General features: G+C 56.2%; 1 protein-coding gene across 5 annotated transcripts in view; it reads left to right on the top strand.

Moving 5' to 3' along the window:
* TBC1D9B (TBC1 domain family member 9B) overlaps window positions 1-11,264 on the top strand; it is a 31,427-nt gene extending 20,163 nt beyond the window's left edge. The window contains exons 12-23 of one of the 5 annotated variants that reach the window (XM_036892611.2): window positions 164-449; window positions 2,201-2,330; window positions 2,457-2,555; window positions 3,277-3,345; window positions 4,286-4,526; window positions 4,908-4,973; window positions 6,498-6,566; window positions 6,809-6,859; window positions 8,137-8,229; window positions 8,770-8,876; window positions 9,982-10,437; window positions 10,522-11,264. In XM_036892611.2, coding sequence (XP_036748506.2) covers window positions 164-449; window positions 2,201-2,330; window positions 2,457-2,555; window positions 3,277-3,345; window positions 4,286-4,526; window positions 4,908-4,973; window positions 6,498-6,566; window positions 6,809-6,859; window positions 8,137-8,229; window positions 8,770-8,876; window positions 9,982-10,437; window positions 10,522-10,683 — 1,829 coding nt within the window. In that variant the 3' untranslated portion in view covers window positions 10,684-11,264. Of the gene's footprint in view, window positions 1-163; window positions 450-2,200; window positions 2,331-2,456; window positions 2,556-3,276; window positions 3,346-4,285; window positions 4,527-4,907; window positions 4,974-6,497; window positions 6,567-6,808; window positions 6,860-8,136; window positions 8,230-8,769; window positions 8,877-9,981 lie in introns of all 5 variants that reach the window. The other 4 variants (XM_036892607.2, XM_036892608.2, XM_036892609.2 and 1 more) reach the window with 4 other exon arrangements.
* The last annotated feature ends 1,042 nt before the right edge of the window (window positions 11,265-12,306 follow it).

Raw genomic sequence — 12,306 nt, forward strand, 5'->3', positions numbered from 1 at the left:
GGTGTTTTTCTCCACACACCCCGCCCCCCTCCAGCTCTCAGTGCAAGCAGAGCTGGCCAGGGACCAGGTGGGCTCCCTGCACCCAGGCCCTGGTTCCCACACGAGGGCCCACCAGAGCCGGGGGTGTGAGCTCACCGTTCCAACTCCTTTGTCCTTGCCCTAGGGGCCCTGGTGGACCAAGGCATCTTTGAGGAGCTCACGAGGGACTTCCTGCCCCAACTGTCTGAGAAGATGCAGGACCTGGGGGTGATCTCCAGCATCTCGCTTTCCTGGTTCCTGACCCTCTTCCTCAGCGTCATGCCCTTTGAGAGTGCTGTGGTTATTGTTGACTGCTTCTTCTACGAGGGCATCAAAGTGATCCTGCAGGTGGCCTTGGCCATCCTGGATGCCAACATGGAGCAGCTGCTGGTCTGCAGCGACGAGGGCGAGGCCATGACCGTCCTGGGCAGGTGACTGGGCCGGCCTCCCTCCTGCCGGGGAGCTGGCTGGTGCTCCCGTGGACGGCAGCGCCTTACTCCCCAGCACTGGGTGCTCCTTGGCCAGCATTCAGTGACCGTGCCTGCCAAGTGCCCAACATGGACAGATGCAGGGCCGCTCTGGGGGCAGGAGAGAGCTTCCCTTCTGGTGGGAAACAAAGGGCAGGCCCTGGGGTCGTGATAAGGGATGGGAGAAGATAAAACAGGTGGCAGGCCGGAGCACCCTGGGTGGGAGGCAGCTGGAACAGCAGGGCCACCGGCCTGCAGCAAAGGCAGGGAGTCTGCTGTTCCCACGAAGATGTCCTGGTCATTCAGCCATGTAGCTACCTCTTGTCACCTAGATGGAGGGGACCACGCTGGGCTTGCTGTAACAGCTGAATGAGCTGATACCCAGCTATCCTGCCTAAGGCCGAGGGTCAAACCTGGCCACCACCTCCTCCCCAGGCCCCACATCCCACCACTGTGTGCTCTCTGTGGGATCCAGCCCCTTCCTCCACCCCCACAGCCTCAGTGCAGGTTCCCAGCACCCCACTGAGGGCCTCACGCTGCTTCATTGTGGTGTCCCCAGCTCCGGTATCACCCACCAACAGCGCACAGGACTCTTTCTGGCCAGAATCTGACCCTGTCCCTGCCAAGGCATGGGGACTCCCTATGCCCCTCGTAGTCCCAAAGCCTGGCCTTCAAGCCCCTTACCTCTGGGCCCCCTCCTGGCCCCACACAGCCCAGGACCTGAACTCTGTATAGTCCTGCCAGCCACGTGCATGTATTTGCCTGGCCTGGAGTGTTCCCAGGTGCCCAGAACTGCCCAGGGTGCTGCCTCCTGCCCACTGAGCCAGCCCAGGTACTGGCGGGGGCCCTGCAGGGTCCCAGTCTGACAGGGTTGTCCCTCCCTGCTCTGGGGTGTGCTTGCTCTTTGTCCTGCGCCATGGTAAAGTACGCAGTCTGTGGCCAGTCTGTGACTGGATTTCATGCCCATCCCCCACGCTAGACAGATGCATCTCCTTGGGAGCAGGATTCTGACTGGGAGTGGGCCAGGGCCAGTTGGGGGGCAGGGGCCACAGCAGGGGAACTATCCACCCTCTCCCACCTGAGTGTCTGGCCCAGCTGGAGAGCCTGGGAGGGCATGGAGTCCTGGCTGGCTGGTTGGACCCTGTGGGGCTCTGTCCCAGGGTGATGCCCCTGGAGAAACCAGGTTCTCGTGGACACCCCTGCAGCAGGGCCCTTCTGCCTTTCTCCTGGGACATCCCTTTGGTCCCTGATTCTTCCTGGGCATGGCAGGGAGTCCCCCATCCCCAGTGACCAGCTAGAGAGGGAGTGTGTCATCCCTCCAACTGAGACAAACCTTTCTGCTGGTGGGGCAGGGTCTGGGCTTAGAAAGGCCCCCACCCTCAGTAGCCCCAGAGGATAACTTTAGACTTGGTGCTCAAGCCTCATGGCAGGGCGAGGCCTTCTCTTGGGGGATCCCTGATTTATTTGCCAGGGTGCCTGCCAGGCCTTCTCTTGGGGAATCCCTGATTTATAGCCAGGGCATGCCTCGCCATACCTGCCCCCAGGCCCCCGCAGAGTCAGCATCTCACCTCTGGCCTTCCTGGAGGGTGTCAGCCCTCAGCCTGCACATTAATTGGGAGTCTAGGCACCTTGGGTCCCTCTACATCATGTCACCTTGCGTAAGACACCCCTGTTGTCTGTGGGTGGTCTAGACTTCTGTCCTTTAATCCTTACAGATACCTGGACAATGTGGTCAATAAGCAGAGTATTTCTCCTCCTATCCCTCACCTGCATGCCCTGCTGACCAGCGGAGATGACCCTCCTGCAGAGGTGGACATCTTTGACCTCCTGAAAGTGTCGTATGAGGTCAGCACTCACAGGGCTCTTTGGCCAGGCCATCCACCTGGACCGTGGGGCATGTGTGGTGTGGTGGGTGGTTGCCCTCTGCTCTGTGATTCTGCCTTATCTAACAGAATCACCTCTGGCTGGTAGAAATTCAGCAGCCTGAGGGCCGACGACATTGAACAGATGCGGTTTAAACAGAGGCTGAAAGTGATCCAGTCCTTGGAGGATACAGCCAAGAGGAGTGTGGTATGGACGGGGTGGGGCCCTAGTGGCCCCAGCTTGCTGGTGGGGTGGGATGGTGACCTGTGTAGGCCGTTCCTCCCAGCTATCTTTGGACACCCAAGAGCAGGTGCAGAGCTCCCTAGCAGTAGCTTGTGTGGGACTGGACTGCAGGAGGGAAGGTACAAATTTGGGGATGTGGAGACACTTTTCTTTTTGTGGACTGGTCACTGGGAAGCTTCTCTGACACCGTCGAGCCTAAAGGCCAAGCAGAATCCTGCTCTGGGCTGAGCCCTCCTGCCTAGCTTTGTCCCTTTCCCTGGGTAGTGACATTTGGCCACCTTCCACCCGTGTGGTCCACCATGCCTCTACTGCAAGCCTTTGTCCACCCCATTTCCAGAGGGAGAATTTACTGGGAGGTTCCAGGACATTCCCGAGAGCCAGTGCCAGGGTCCTTCCAGGGATCAGGACAGCAGTCACTAAATGACTGCCCCTCACCCTGTGTCCCTGACTGTGTGTTCAGGAAGGAAAGGCTCTGCCAGTGCCAGAGAACCATGAATTGAGTGGCAGGATGGGCATCAAGGGGCAGGCGTGTGAACCACATCTCCTTTCCTGGGTGAACTGCCCTCGCGTGCTTGGCCAGCTGCAACACCAAGAGGGTGGTTCAGGTCTTCACCCTTGTCCATGTGGGGATTCTCTCAAAGAGCAGGAGCTTGAGGATCCACCTCCTTTTTCTCTTTCGTTCTAGGTCCGAGCTATACCTGGGGACATTGGTTTCTCAGTTGAAGAGCTGGAGGACCTTTACATGGTGTTTAAGGTGACAGCCAAGAGCAAGAGCAGGACTAGTACCCCATCATAGCCCCCTAAATGCTTCCTTAGCATCTCCTGCCAGAAGATAAATAGATTTAAAAGCACCCTCAGATGCAGTTACCACAAACCTCACATGAGAGAATTTACTCATTCTTGGAGTTCAGAAAGGACATTCTTATAAGTGGGAGAAAATCCACTCAAATCAACTTACGTAAGAGGGAATGTGTTGGCTCACGTAACGAAAAGTCTAGGAAAACAGCTTCAGGCATGGCTGGATCCAGGTGCTCAAATGTGCTGTCAAGTTGCTCTACTTCAGGTGTCCTCTGGACTGATCTTCCTACAGAGTGCCAGGAATGTCGTCAGCAGCTCCAGGCCATCCTGTCCTCTTAGCCCCAGTAGAAAGAGAATTTTTCTTTCCTAGTTCCAAAAAGCCCAGTGCTGATTATTGAATTATTGAGTTAGGTGCTATGGTTACAAGAGTATTTGCTGCTAGGCCAAAACTGGGCCTTGTGCCCACTCCATGGCCTGAGGGTGGAACAGGAGGAACTCTTCTGAGAAACAGTGGGTGCTATTAACAGAGGACTGGGGAAAGAATGAAGAGCAGGCAGAAACACCAAAGTCCACACTTGCTTTCCACTTTTGTCTGTTCCCATCTGCCCCTCCAGCTGCCTCTGTTTCAGCCTCCAAGGTGGCCACTGTTGTCTTCATGGTCAGGACCCTCTGTGGCTGGCAGCCCTAGGGCTCTGTCTCACTTCAGCATCTGTAAATGAGAGGCTGGTGGTAACAATGTGGGAGGTTCTGTGAGGTGCTGTGTCTGGCCCAGTGTTTGGCACCCCAGGATTCTACAGACTTGGACAGAGGAGGCAGGTGGATGCACAACCAGCCTGGCGATCTACCCGCCAGGGGCTGGAAGGTTAGGCCAGCTCACCAGGCTGTGCCCTCCGCAGGCCAAGCACCTGGTGAGTCAGTACTGGGGGAGCAGCCACCCCGCGGCCATGCGCCGAGACCCCAGCCTGCCCTACCTGGAGCAGTACCGCATCGCCGCAAGCCAGTTCCAGGAGCTCTTTGCCAGCCTGACACCCTGGGCCTGCGGCTCCCACACACCTGTCCTGGCAGGACGCATGTTCCGGCTCCTGGATGAGAACAAGGATTCACTGATCAACTTCAAGGAGTTTGTGACTGGGATGAGTGAGTGGCTCTGGGGCCTACCCGTGCCCTGACCCTTTTGAGGAAGCCTCCAAATGCCAGTTTTCCCATTGCAGCAAGCAGAGGACAGCCTGGCGCCCTTGGCCCTTGATAAAGGAAGGGAAGTTTTCTCTCTGGGAAGCGTGTCCAGTTGGACCCCTCCCCTGTCTTCCCACCTTCAGCCCAGGGCTGCTCGAGGCCTAGTCTGCAGGCCCCAGAGAAGGGCAAAGCCCAGGGCTCGCTCCTGGGACCTCTCTGAGAGAGAGTCAGACTGTGAGGAGGGTCCCACCAGAGCCTACCGACGGGAAGTGTTTGAGTGCAGACTGGCCATGGGGCTTTGGGGCCCTCTTGCCAGTGCGCCACCTCACTGGCCTTCCTCCACAGGTGGGATGTACCATGGGGACCTGACAGAGAAGCTCAAGGCCCTCTACAAGCTGCACCTGCCCCCAGGTGAGAGCCTCCCCACCCAGCTCCCCACAAGGGCCTCTTCTGTGTACAGAGCTGGGGCTGCGGCGTGCCCAGGCACAGGCCTCTATGGGTGCTGAGCCTCAACACAGCCTGGGGAGCCAGAAATAGTGGAGGCTCCCGCACCAACAGGGGGAGGAGGAGACCGGAGCATTGGGGCTGAGGCCCAGCCTGATCTTGGTCTGCGGGCTGGGCCATGACCAGGGAAGATGTGCCTCAGGGAGCAATCCCCCCACAGCAGGGCCAAGAAAACCGTGAGGGGGGCTGCATGAGTGCAGGTTCAAGTTTGAAACAAAGACCCCTTGTTCGTTAGCTTGCCCTTAAGTTTCTCAGGGGTTCCTGTTATTCCGAGGGTCAGCCTGGGGGCACTGCCACAGCCAGCAGGGTGGCCTGGGGGGCCTACTTCCCTCTGGCTTCCTAAGTGGCACCCGAGCCTACAGGAGACACGATGGGGCAGGCTGGGCAGGCCAGATCCCACAGTTGCCAGGTTCCCTCCACCTGGGCCAAGTTTCACCTGGCCACATGGAGAGCTCTCCAAGGTGGGGTTATCCCTGTTTTCACAGGAGGAAAGTAGATAGAGCAGGAAATTCTTGGTCCTGGGCACTCTGCTCCAGGTGGATCTGCCCTGTCATTTATGACCTGCCCCAGGGAGTCAGCCCGTGATTTTTAGAAACGGGCTGTGCCTAACCCCACACTCTCTCACTGGCCTGAGGAGGAGCCCAGAGTCATAGTTTTAAAGCTCCCCAGGTGATTGTTCTGTGTAACCATAGCTGGAAAGTCCTGCTCTTGACCCTGGTGTTTTCACACCTGTGGCTGATTTTTCCCCTGTAATGCAACAAGGAGCAGTAGCCTTGGGGAAATCTCCAGGGAAGGTTAGTACTGGCCACCTCGGACTCTGCTGTGGGAGAGGCCTGGACTGGGCAGACCCCACTGGGCTAGGACCTATGGAAGAGGGCATTCGGGGCCACCCCCACCACTCCCCAGTCACCTCTGCCTGCACCTGCCACCTCCCTGATGTGCCACGCACTGTTCAACCTGTCACTGCATCCTCCCCCATACAGTGAAATGGTGTGGGTCTGAGCCCCTGAGGACTGCTTAATCATAAAGACTATGTCAGTGTGGAACAATGCCCAAGACACATGAAAGAAGAGCAAGTCACTTAAGCATGGCTGGTGGGCCATGGCAGGGCCCTGCACATGTGCCTGCCATGCCGGAAGTATCCTCGGGGCCGCTCAGCAGGGCTGGGAGGAAGACTGGCCATCTCAGGACTCCCAGCTGCATGGATGAGATTTTTACCTGGGATGCATATTACATTTTCAAACAAAGTGTAAAAGTGAAGAAAGTAACTAACCAGAATCAGTTGTCATCATCACCATGGTGGCAGCATATTGGGTGCTGGAAATGGTGGGACCACGTGGGGGAGCCTGGCCTTTGTCCAGGCAGTTGGGTGGTCTGTGCGGTGAGTCCGCTGTGTCCCCTGCCCTCACCCCGCCTTCTCTCTGAGCACAGCCCTGCGCCCGGAGGAGGCCGAGTCCGCCCTGGAAGCCACCTGTTACTTCACAGAGGAGAGCCCCTCAGGTGAGCCCTGCAGCCTCGTGGCTCTGTGGCCTTGCTGTGGGGCCCACACTGGTGGCCTGCAGCCCTGGGTGCACCAGGAGCGCACTGCAGCACTGGGGAGCCTGAAGCCAGGGCAAGGGCAGCTGCGTCCCTCCAGGCGGGTCCCCAGGGTATTCTCATTCCTGTTTCTCTTGTCTCTGCCTTCCTGGACCCTGGCCTCTCCCTCCCTCTGCCCTTTGCTCTTCCTCCACTTTTTCTTCCAGCATCTCCTCTGGCCTCAGATCTGGACCTTTTCCTGCCCTGGGAGACTGAAGGTCAGTCTCTGGGGGGGCAGGAGCACCCCTTTGTACTGGGCCTTCTCAGAGTCTAGGGCTCCGTCTTCCTAACATGCTTGCATGGTCACGAGGCCTGGAGGTTCTTGGTCCAGGGACGCCTCCTGTGTGACTAAGTCTTAAGGTGGACCCAGGGCCAAGCTGCTCTGTGTGCACTGGGGGAGTGGGGGCGGCTTCTGCGTTTGTCCTGAGGGGCAGTGAAGAAGGCCACGTGGCACATGGGCACCGTGTAGTCACCAGGGCATCGGCATTCTGTCATCAGGGCCATAGGGCAAAACAGACAAATGCAGTCGTTCACGTGTGAACAGAGCAGAGGCGAGGGGTAGTGGATGCTCCCCTTGGAAAATGCTCCCATGTTTCACAAAATGTTTCCAGTTGGGAACAATAACATTTGTTGAGTGCCTATTAGAAGTCACCCCTGTGCTACGTTTAAAGCCAGTTGGGAGCATCAGGCCCAGGGTGATAGGGATTCTGGGCCTGGGATGTGGCCGGGGAGTTGGTGGTGGGTAATATGTTTACAGAACTGGCCAAAAACTCACCCTGTAATTTCTTGTGGGGGTAACACACCCAGGACAATACATACCTGAAAGAGAAATTCGGAAGTACATATCAAGACACCTGAGGCAGGCCTGTGGACAGCATCAGAGGCTTGCTTGAACTTGCTTACTCAGCTGGAGGGCCTTGACTTCAGGTGTGCAAAGTAAAGAGGCAGATGTACCTCCTGCTATCCTTGGAACCTGGGCAAATCAAGGTGCTTTGGCCTTGTCCCAGACACACTACGAGAGGCCAGGGGCAGGGCACAGAGTCTTCAGACCCCTGGCCACACCACTTCAGGGAGCACGTCTGGGAGAGCTGGCAGCCCATTTCTCCCATGTTCACGGTCACTTTCAGAAGCAGTGTTTACCACTCCAGCAGATGTGTCACTTTAAGCTATGCAGTGTCACACACAGAATCCCTGGTGTGGTGGCAGGTCACAGGTTGAACTGGTAGTCAGGACTCCCCTCGGGTTGACTGTTTTCAGCAAACTACAGAGACCAGTTCTTAGACTTGTCCTGCATAACATGCCTCACTGTTCACTTCAACACCCTGGTGACACATTCTTTGAAGAGAGCAGGTGAGGGTTCAGTGTGACCAGGGGAAGAGAGCGAGCCCTGCCATGGTGCCCACAGATGGGTGGGCGGCCACTCAGGGGCCGCAGGGGTTTGGAGTCATAACAGAAGAATGTTCTCCATGATCTTTGTCTTTCTCTGGTTGTCCAGAAACAATACAGCAGGAGGAGCGAGAGGGAGCTGGACCTGAGGACGGCAGAGAGAAAAGAGGAGGTACAGGCAGGCCACCCCGTGCTGGGGCTGGTAGGGACCCCAGGGTCTGGGTGCACCCCCTGCCTGCCTCCCCACTCCAGGAGATGGCAGACTGCCTGACACGAGCTGTCCCTGTGGGAAGGGCCATGTTGTCTGGTGAATGTCCAGCCATCAGCTGCCAGAGAGGCCTGATTTCGTCTGCCCATGCATGAAACCCTTGTAGCCATGAACACCCTGGCCATCGCCACCTCCTTGTGGGGTTGCGTGCCTTCTGGAGCCCAGCCAACCTTCCCTTCTCATGCCATCCTCTCCCCAGCATCCATGTGGTTCCATCACCGTCTTGGGGAAGACAGGTTGGGGACATCTTCATCAGCACAAGTCACACCTGCTTCAGCATGACCTGGGAGATGGTGGGGGTGGGGGTGTTCTGGAGCGTTCTTTCCATTACTGCCTAGCCAAATGCTGGAGTGTTTTATAGAAGGGCCCAGGTAACTCCATGCCAGACCACGCCCAAGCCCACTCACTCTCTGCTGCCAGCCCCGCCCTTTCTCTCAGTTGACACATGGAGATTAACTTTTTCTCCCAACTCAGAGGAGAAGGAAACCAGCCCTCCTGACTATCGGCACTACATTCAAATGTGGGCCAAGGAGAAAGAGGTTCAGAAGGAGACGATTAAGGATCTTCCCAAGATGAACCAGGTAGGCCCAATCAAAGTCCACAAGTGATGTTTGTGGGTATTTCTGATCAAGGCTGCATCCTCCCACCTGGCATCCCACCATCTTTCCTCCCAGCGCCCCTGTATGATGGGAATCCTGCCTACCTCTAGAGTGTGCTAATCAGATGGCAGTCAGAGATGATTCCAGAAAGACAGGAGGCCGGCTGCTTCAGAGCCTTGTCCTGGGTGGTATTTCATGGTGAGACTTGCTCACATTTAATCAGTATCCATGAACCAGAGAGGCACTGGGGAAGGTTAGCTTCAACAGGGGGAAACTCACACACCACCTTTTACAGACAGCCCTAGGGGGCTCCTGCCCCCTCCCAGGCCTGCACAGGCACTGTGCACACAGAGGCACGCCCAGCCCACAGCCTGCCTTTCATTGCTGGTCTCTAGGTGTGGTGCCTGGTGTCTTGCTGAGGGGCACACAGCCAGGACCACAGACAGTTAACCAAAGGCAGCTGTTGAGCTGCAGTCCAACCATGCCCTGCCCCACCCAAAGGGGCTTCCTACAGTCTGGGCGTGCCCTCACTCCCAGGCATGAAGAATGGGGTGCCTTGTGGAGTGAGGCGTCATCCCATTCTCAGACAGGAGTCCTGAATGTGTGGTTTCAGGAACCAGAATCAGACCTCCTCCCCTTGACTGACCCGGGCTGCCCCGGCCTGGTCACCACCCTCTATACAGCCTCACAGAGGGCAGAACTGAAGTCATTCAGATTAACAATGTAAAAAGCTCAAAGTGGTTCCAAGACACCATGAAGTCCCTGTGATTCCTGGGTTTGGAAAGTCATGATAAAAACAGGTCCGTCTCTGCTAAGAGAATGTATGTAGAAACGGGGACTGACAGGAAGACAGATCACTCTGTGCTGATCCAAAGGCAGCTGGAAAAGAAAGCCCTTGGAAGGCTGTGTGACACTGGTCAGGTCACTTTCCCTCCGAGCCTCAGTGTCCTGGTCTCTGAAACAGCCATGACCAGGCACAGGGGTGTGCAGACACTAAGACCTCCCCCACGCTGGTTAGAATGACCAGCATTGCCTGTCTGGCCCATCTCTCATCATTCCTCTGCCCTGTTTGTTTTTCCCCTCAAAGGAACAGTTCATTGAGCTGTGCAAGACGTTTTACAACATGTTCAGTGAAGACCCCATGGAGCAGGACTTGTACCATGCCATCGCCACAGTGGCCAGCCTGCTGCTCCACATCGGCGAGGTGGGGAAGAGGTTTTCCACCCAGCCTGGCAGGAAGCCCCAGGACAGTGCCCCTGAGGAGGACGAGCCTCCAGCCTCTGGCCCCCCTCAGGACCCAGCCCCAGAGCTTCAGCCACCACCTCTGGGTGACCCCCAGGCCAGAGTGGACAGAGACACCCACCTTGGGAAAGTGCTGCAGGAGAGCCAGATGGTGGGCGAAGGGGGCAGCGGCGAGGGCCGGGGCTCCCCATCCCAGCTGCTGTCTGACGACGAAACCAAGGATGACATGTCCATGTCCTCCTACTCGGTGGTCAGCACGGGCTCCCTGCAGTGTGAGGATCTGGCTGACGACACAGTGCTGGTGGGTGGGGCTGCCCCCAGCCCCACGGCCACCACCCACCACGGGGGCACTGTCGACACTGACTGGGCCATCTCCTTCGAGCAGATCCTGGCCTCCATCCTGACAGAGTCTGTTCTGGTAAACTTCTTTGAGAAGAAGGTGGACATTGGACTCAAGATCAAGGACCTAAAGAAGATGGAGAGACAATTCAGCACCTCCAGTGACCATGAGCAGGCTGGGGCTGGGGCTGAGGGCTCTGCCAAGTGAGAGTTGTCCTCCCTTTTCCCTCCCATTCTGTTTCTCTTTAAGGACACCCCCTCCAGTTAGTCTCCCCAGACGCAGTGGCTTATACATGGAAAGAAGCCTGAACAGCCACATTTGGGCCCAGGCAGAGGCTCCCGATCCCTGTTCCTGCCTGCCTGGTGGGACTGCCTTGGGCCCTGTAGTGTCAGGCTGTCCCACCTGCCCTGCTTGCCCAGTGTCTCTGTACCCCATGCCGTGGCTAGGCCATGCCTCATCCTCCACTGTGGGTGCACTTCTATGGCTGTGGGTTCTGGGGCTTTCCTGTCACTTGGCACCAGGCAGGGGGTCACATGCCTGTTGGGCACCAAAGTGGTGGGCCATTTGAGTGCTCACTAAGAGTGAGCTCCTGGGACAGAGGCAGAAAGCATCTTGTGGCACTAGGGTGGGTGCCATACAGCATTACTCTAAATGCTCTTTCAGTGTGTCATCCTCACCATTAACCTTAAAGCACATCCCTCAGGTTCTGATCCATCCCTGTATTCATTTCAGTTGGCTAGAAAATCACACTGTGCTCGATGCCTTAATAAATCCCTGAAATAATTAAATCCACACTGTGTACAGAGCCTTCCTGTGGCCCTGGGCCACTGCTCAGGGTTCTTGGCTTCTTCCCTGGCAGGCGTGGGCCCAGGCCATGCTCCAGAGGCTCCAGGTACTGACACCTGCACAGGGGTGGCTGTTCACAGTCCTGGGGAAGAATGGGGACGGGAACATGCTGTTACAGGCTGAGCAAGGCCTGAGTTCACCTGTGCCACCAGGGTACAAACAACCTGGGGCCGCATCAGGAGGTGAGTGTTCCTGATAAGGACTCGGAAGCAGGCAGAGCAGCGGGAAAGCTTCATAGTGAAAAGGTAAGTCTTCAGGTGTGCTGTAATTACAGGCTGTTGGCAGGGAAGCTAAGTCTGGCTAACTAGAAGCAGGATGTCTGTGTGATTGTTTTGGGAAGCATAACTGGCTTTCTTCAGTTGGTCCTGAGATGAAAGGGGAGGTGCAAGCAATAGGGAAACTGGCCATCAGTGATCAAGTCCCGACTGCTGCCCCAGTCGTGGTTTGGCTTCCAGGGCTGGTTGCTGCACAGGTGGTCATATGTGGTCTGGTCACTGTCCATTTGTATATTCAGTCTCTCAAATATAATTTTTTAACTAATTTTGCTTTTTCTAATATATGATATTGTGCATAATTTGGAAACTATAAAAAATTAAAAATCATCTATAATCCTAACTCCACACACCTGGAAATAATGCCTGGTTTTCTGTAATTGAAATAATGCAGCCTTTGAAACCGCCTTGCTTTGAAACAGTGTATATGCCTGCATTTTCACTTCACACAGACTCTTTCTAATGGACTTGTGTTAACAGTTGTCTTGCCAATGGGTTTCAGCCCTGGGCAAGTTCACTGTGGATTCAGTGTGACCAAAGAAATGACAGTAAAACATTCTTGGGGTGAAAAGGTTATACCCAACTTTATTTCCACAGTTGGCAGGTCAATCACTAAAATCCCATTCACTCAGAGCAAGTCTGCATGCAGCAAGCCGTTCTCTGGGCCTCTCTGCCTGCACAGTTGTCCCGCACAGCCATCCTCTGGGCCTCT

This window comes from Manis pentadactyla, chromosome 13 (assembly GCF_030020395.1).
Source record: "Manis pentadactyla isolate mManPen7 chromosome 13, mManPen7.hap1, whole genome shotgun sequence".
Classification (NCBI taxonomy): Eukaryota; Metazoa; Chordata; class Mammalia; order Pholidota; family Manidae; genus Manis; species Manis pentadactyla.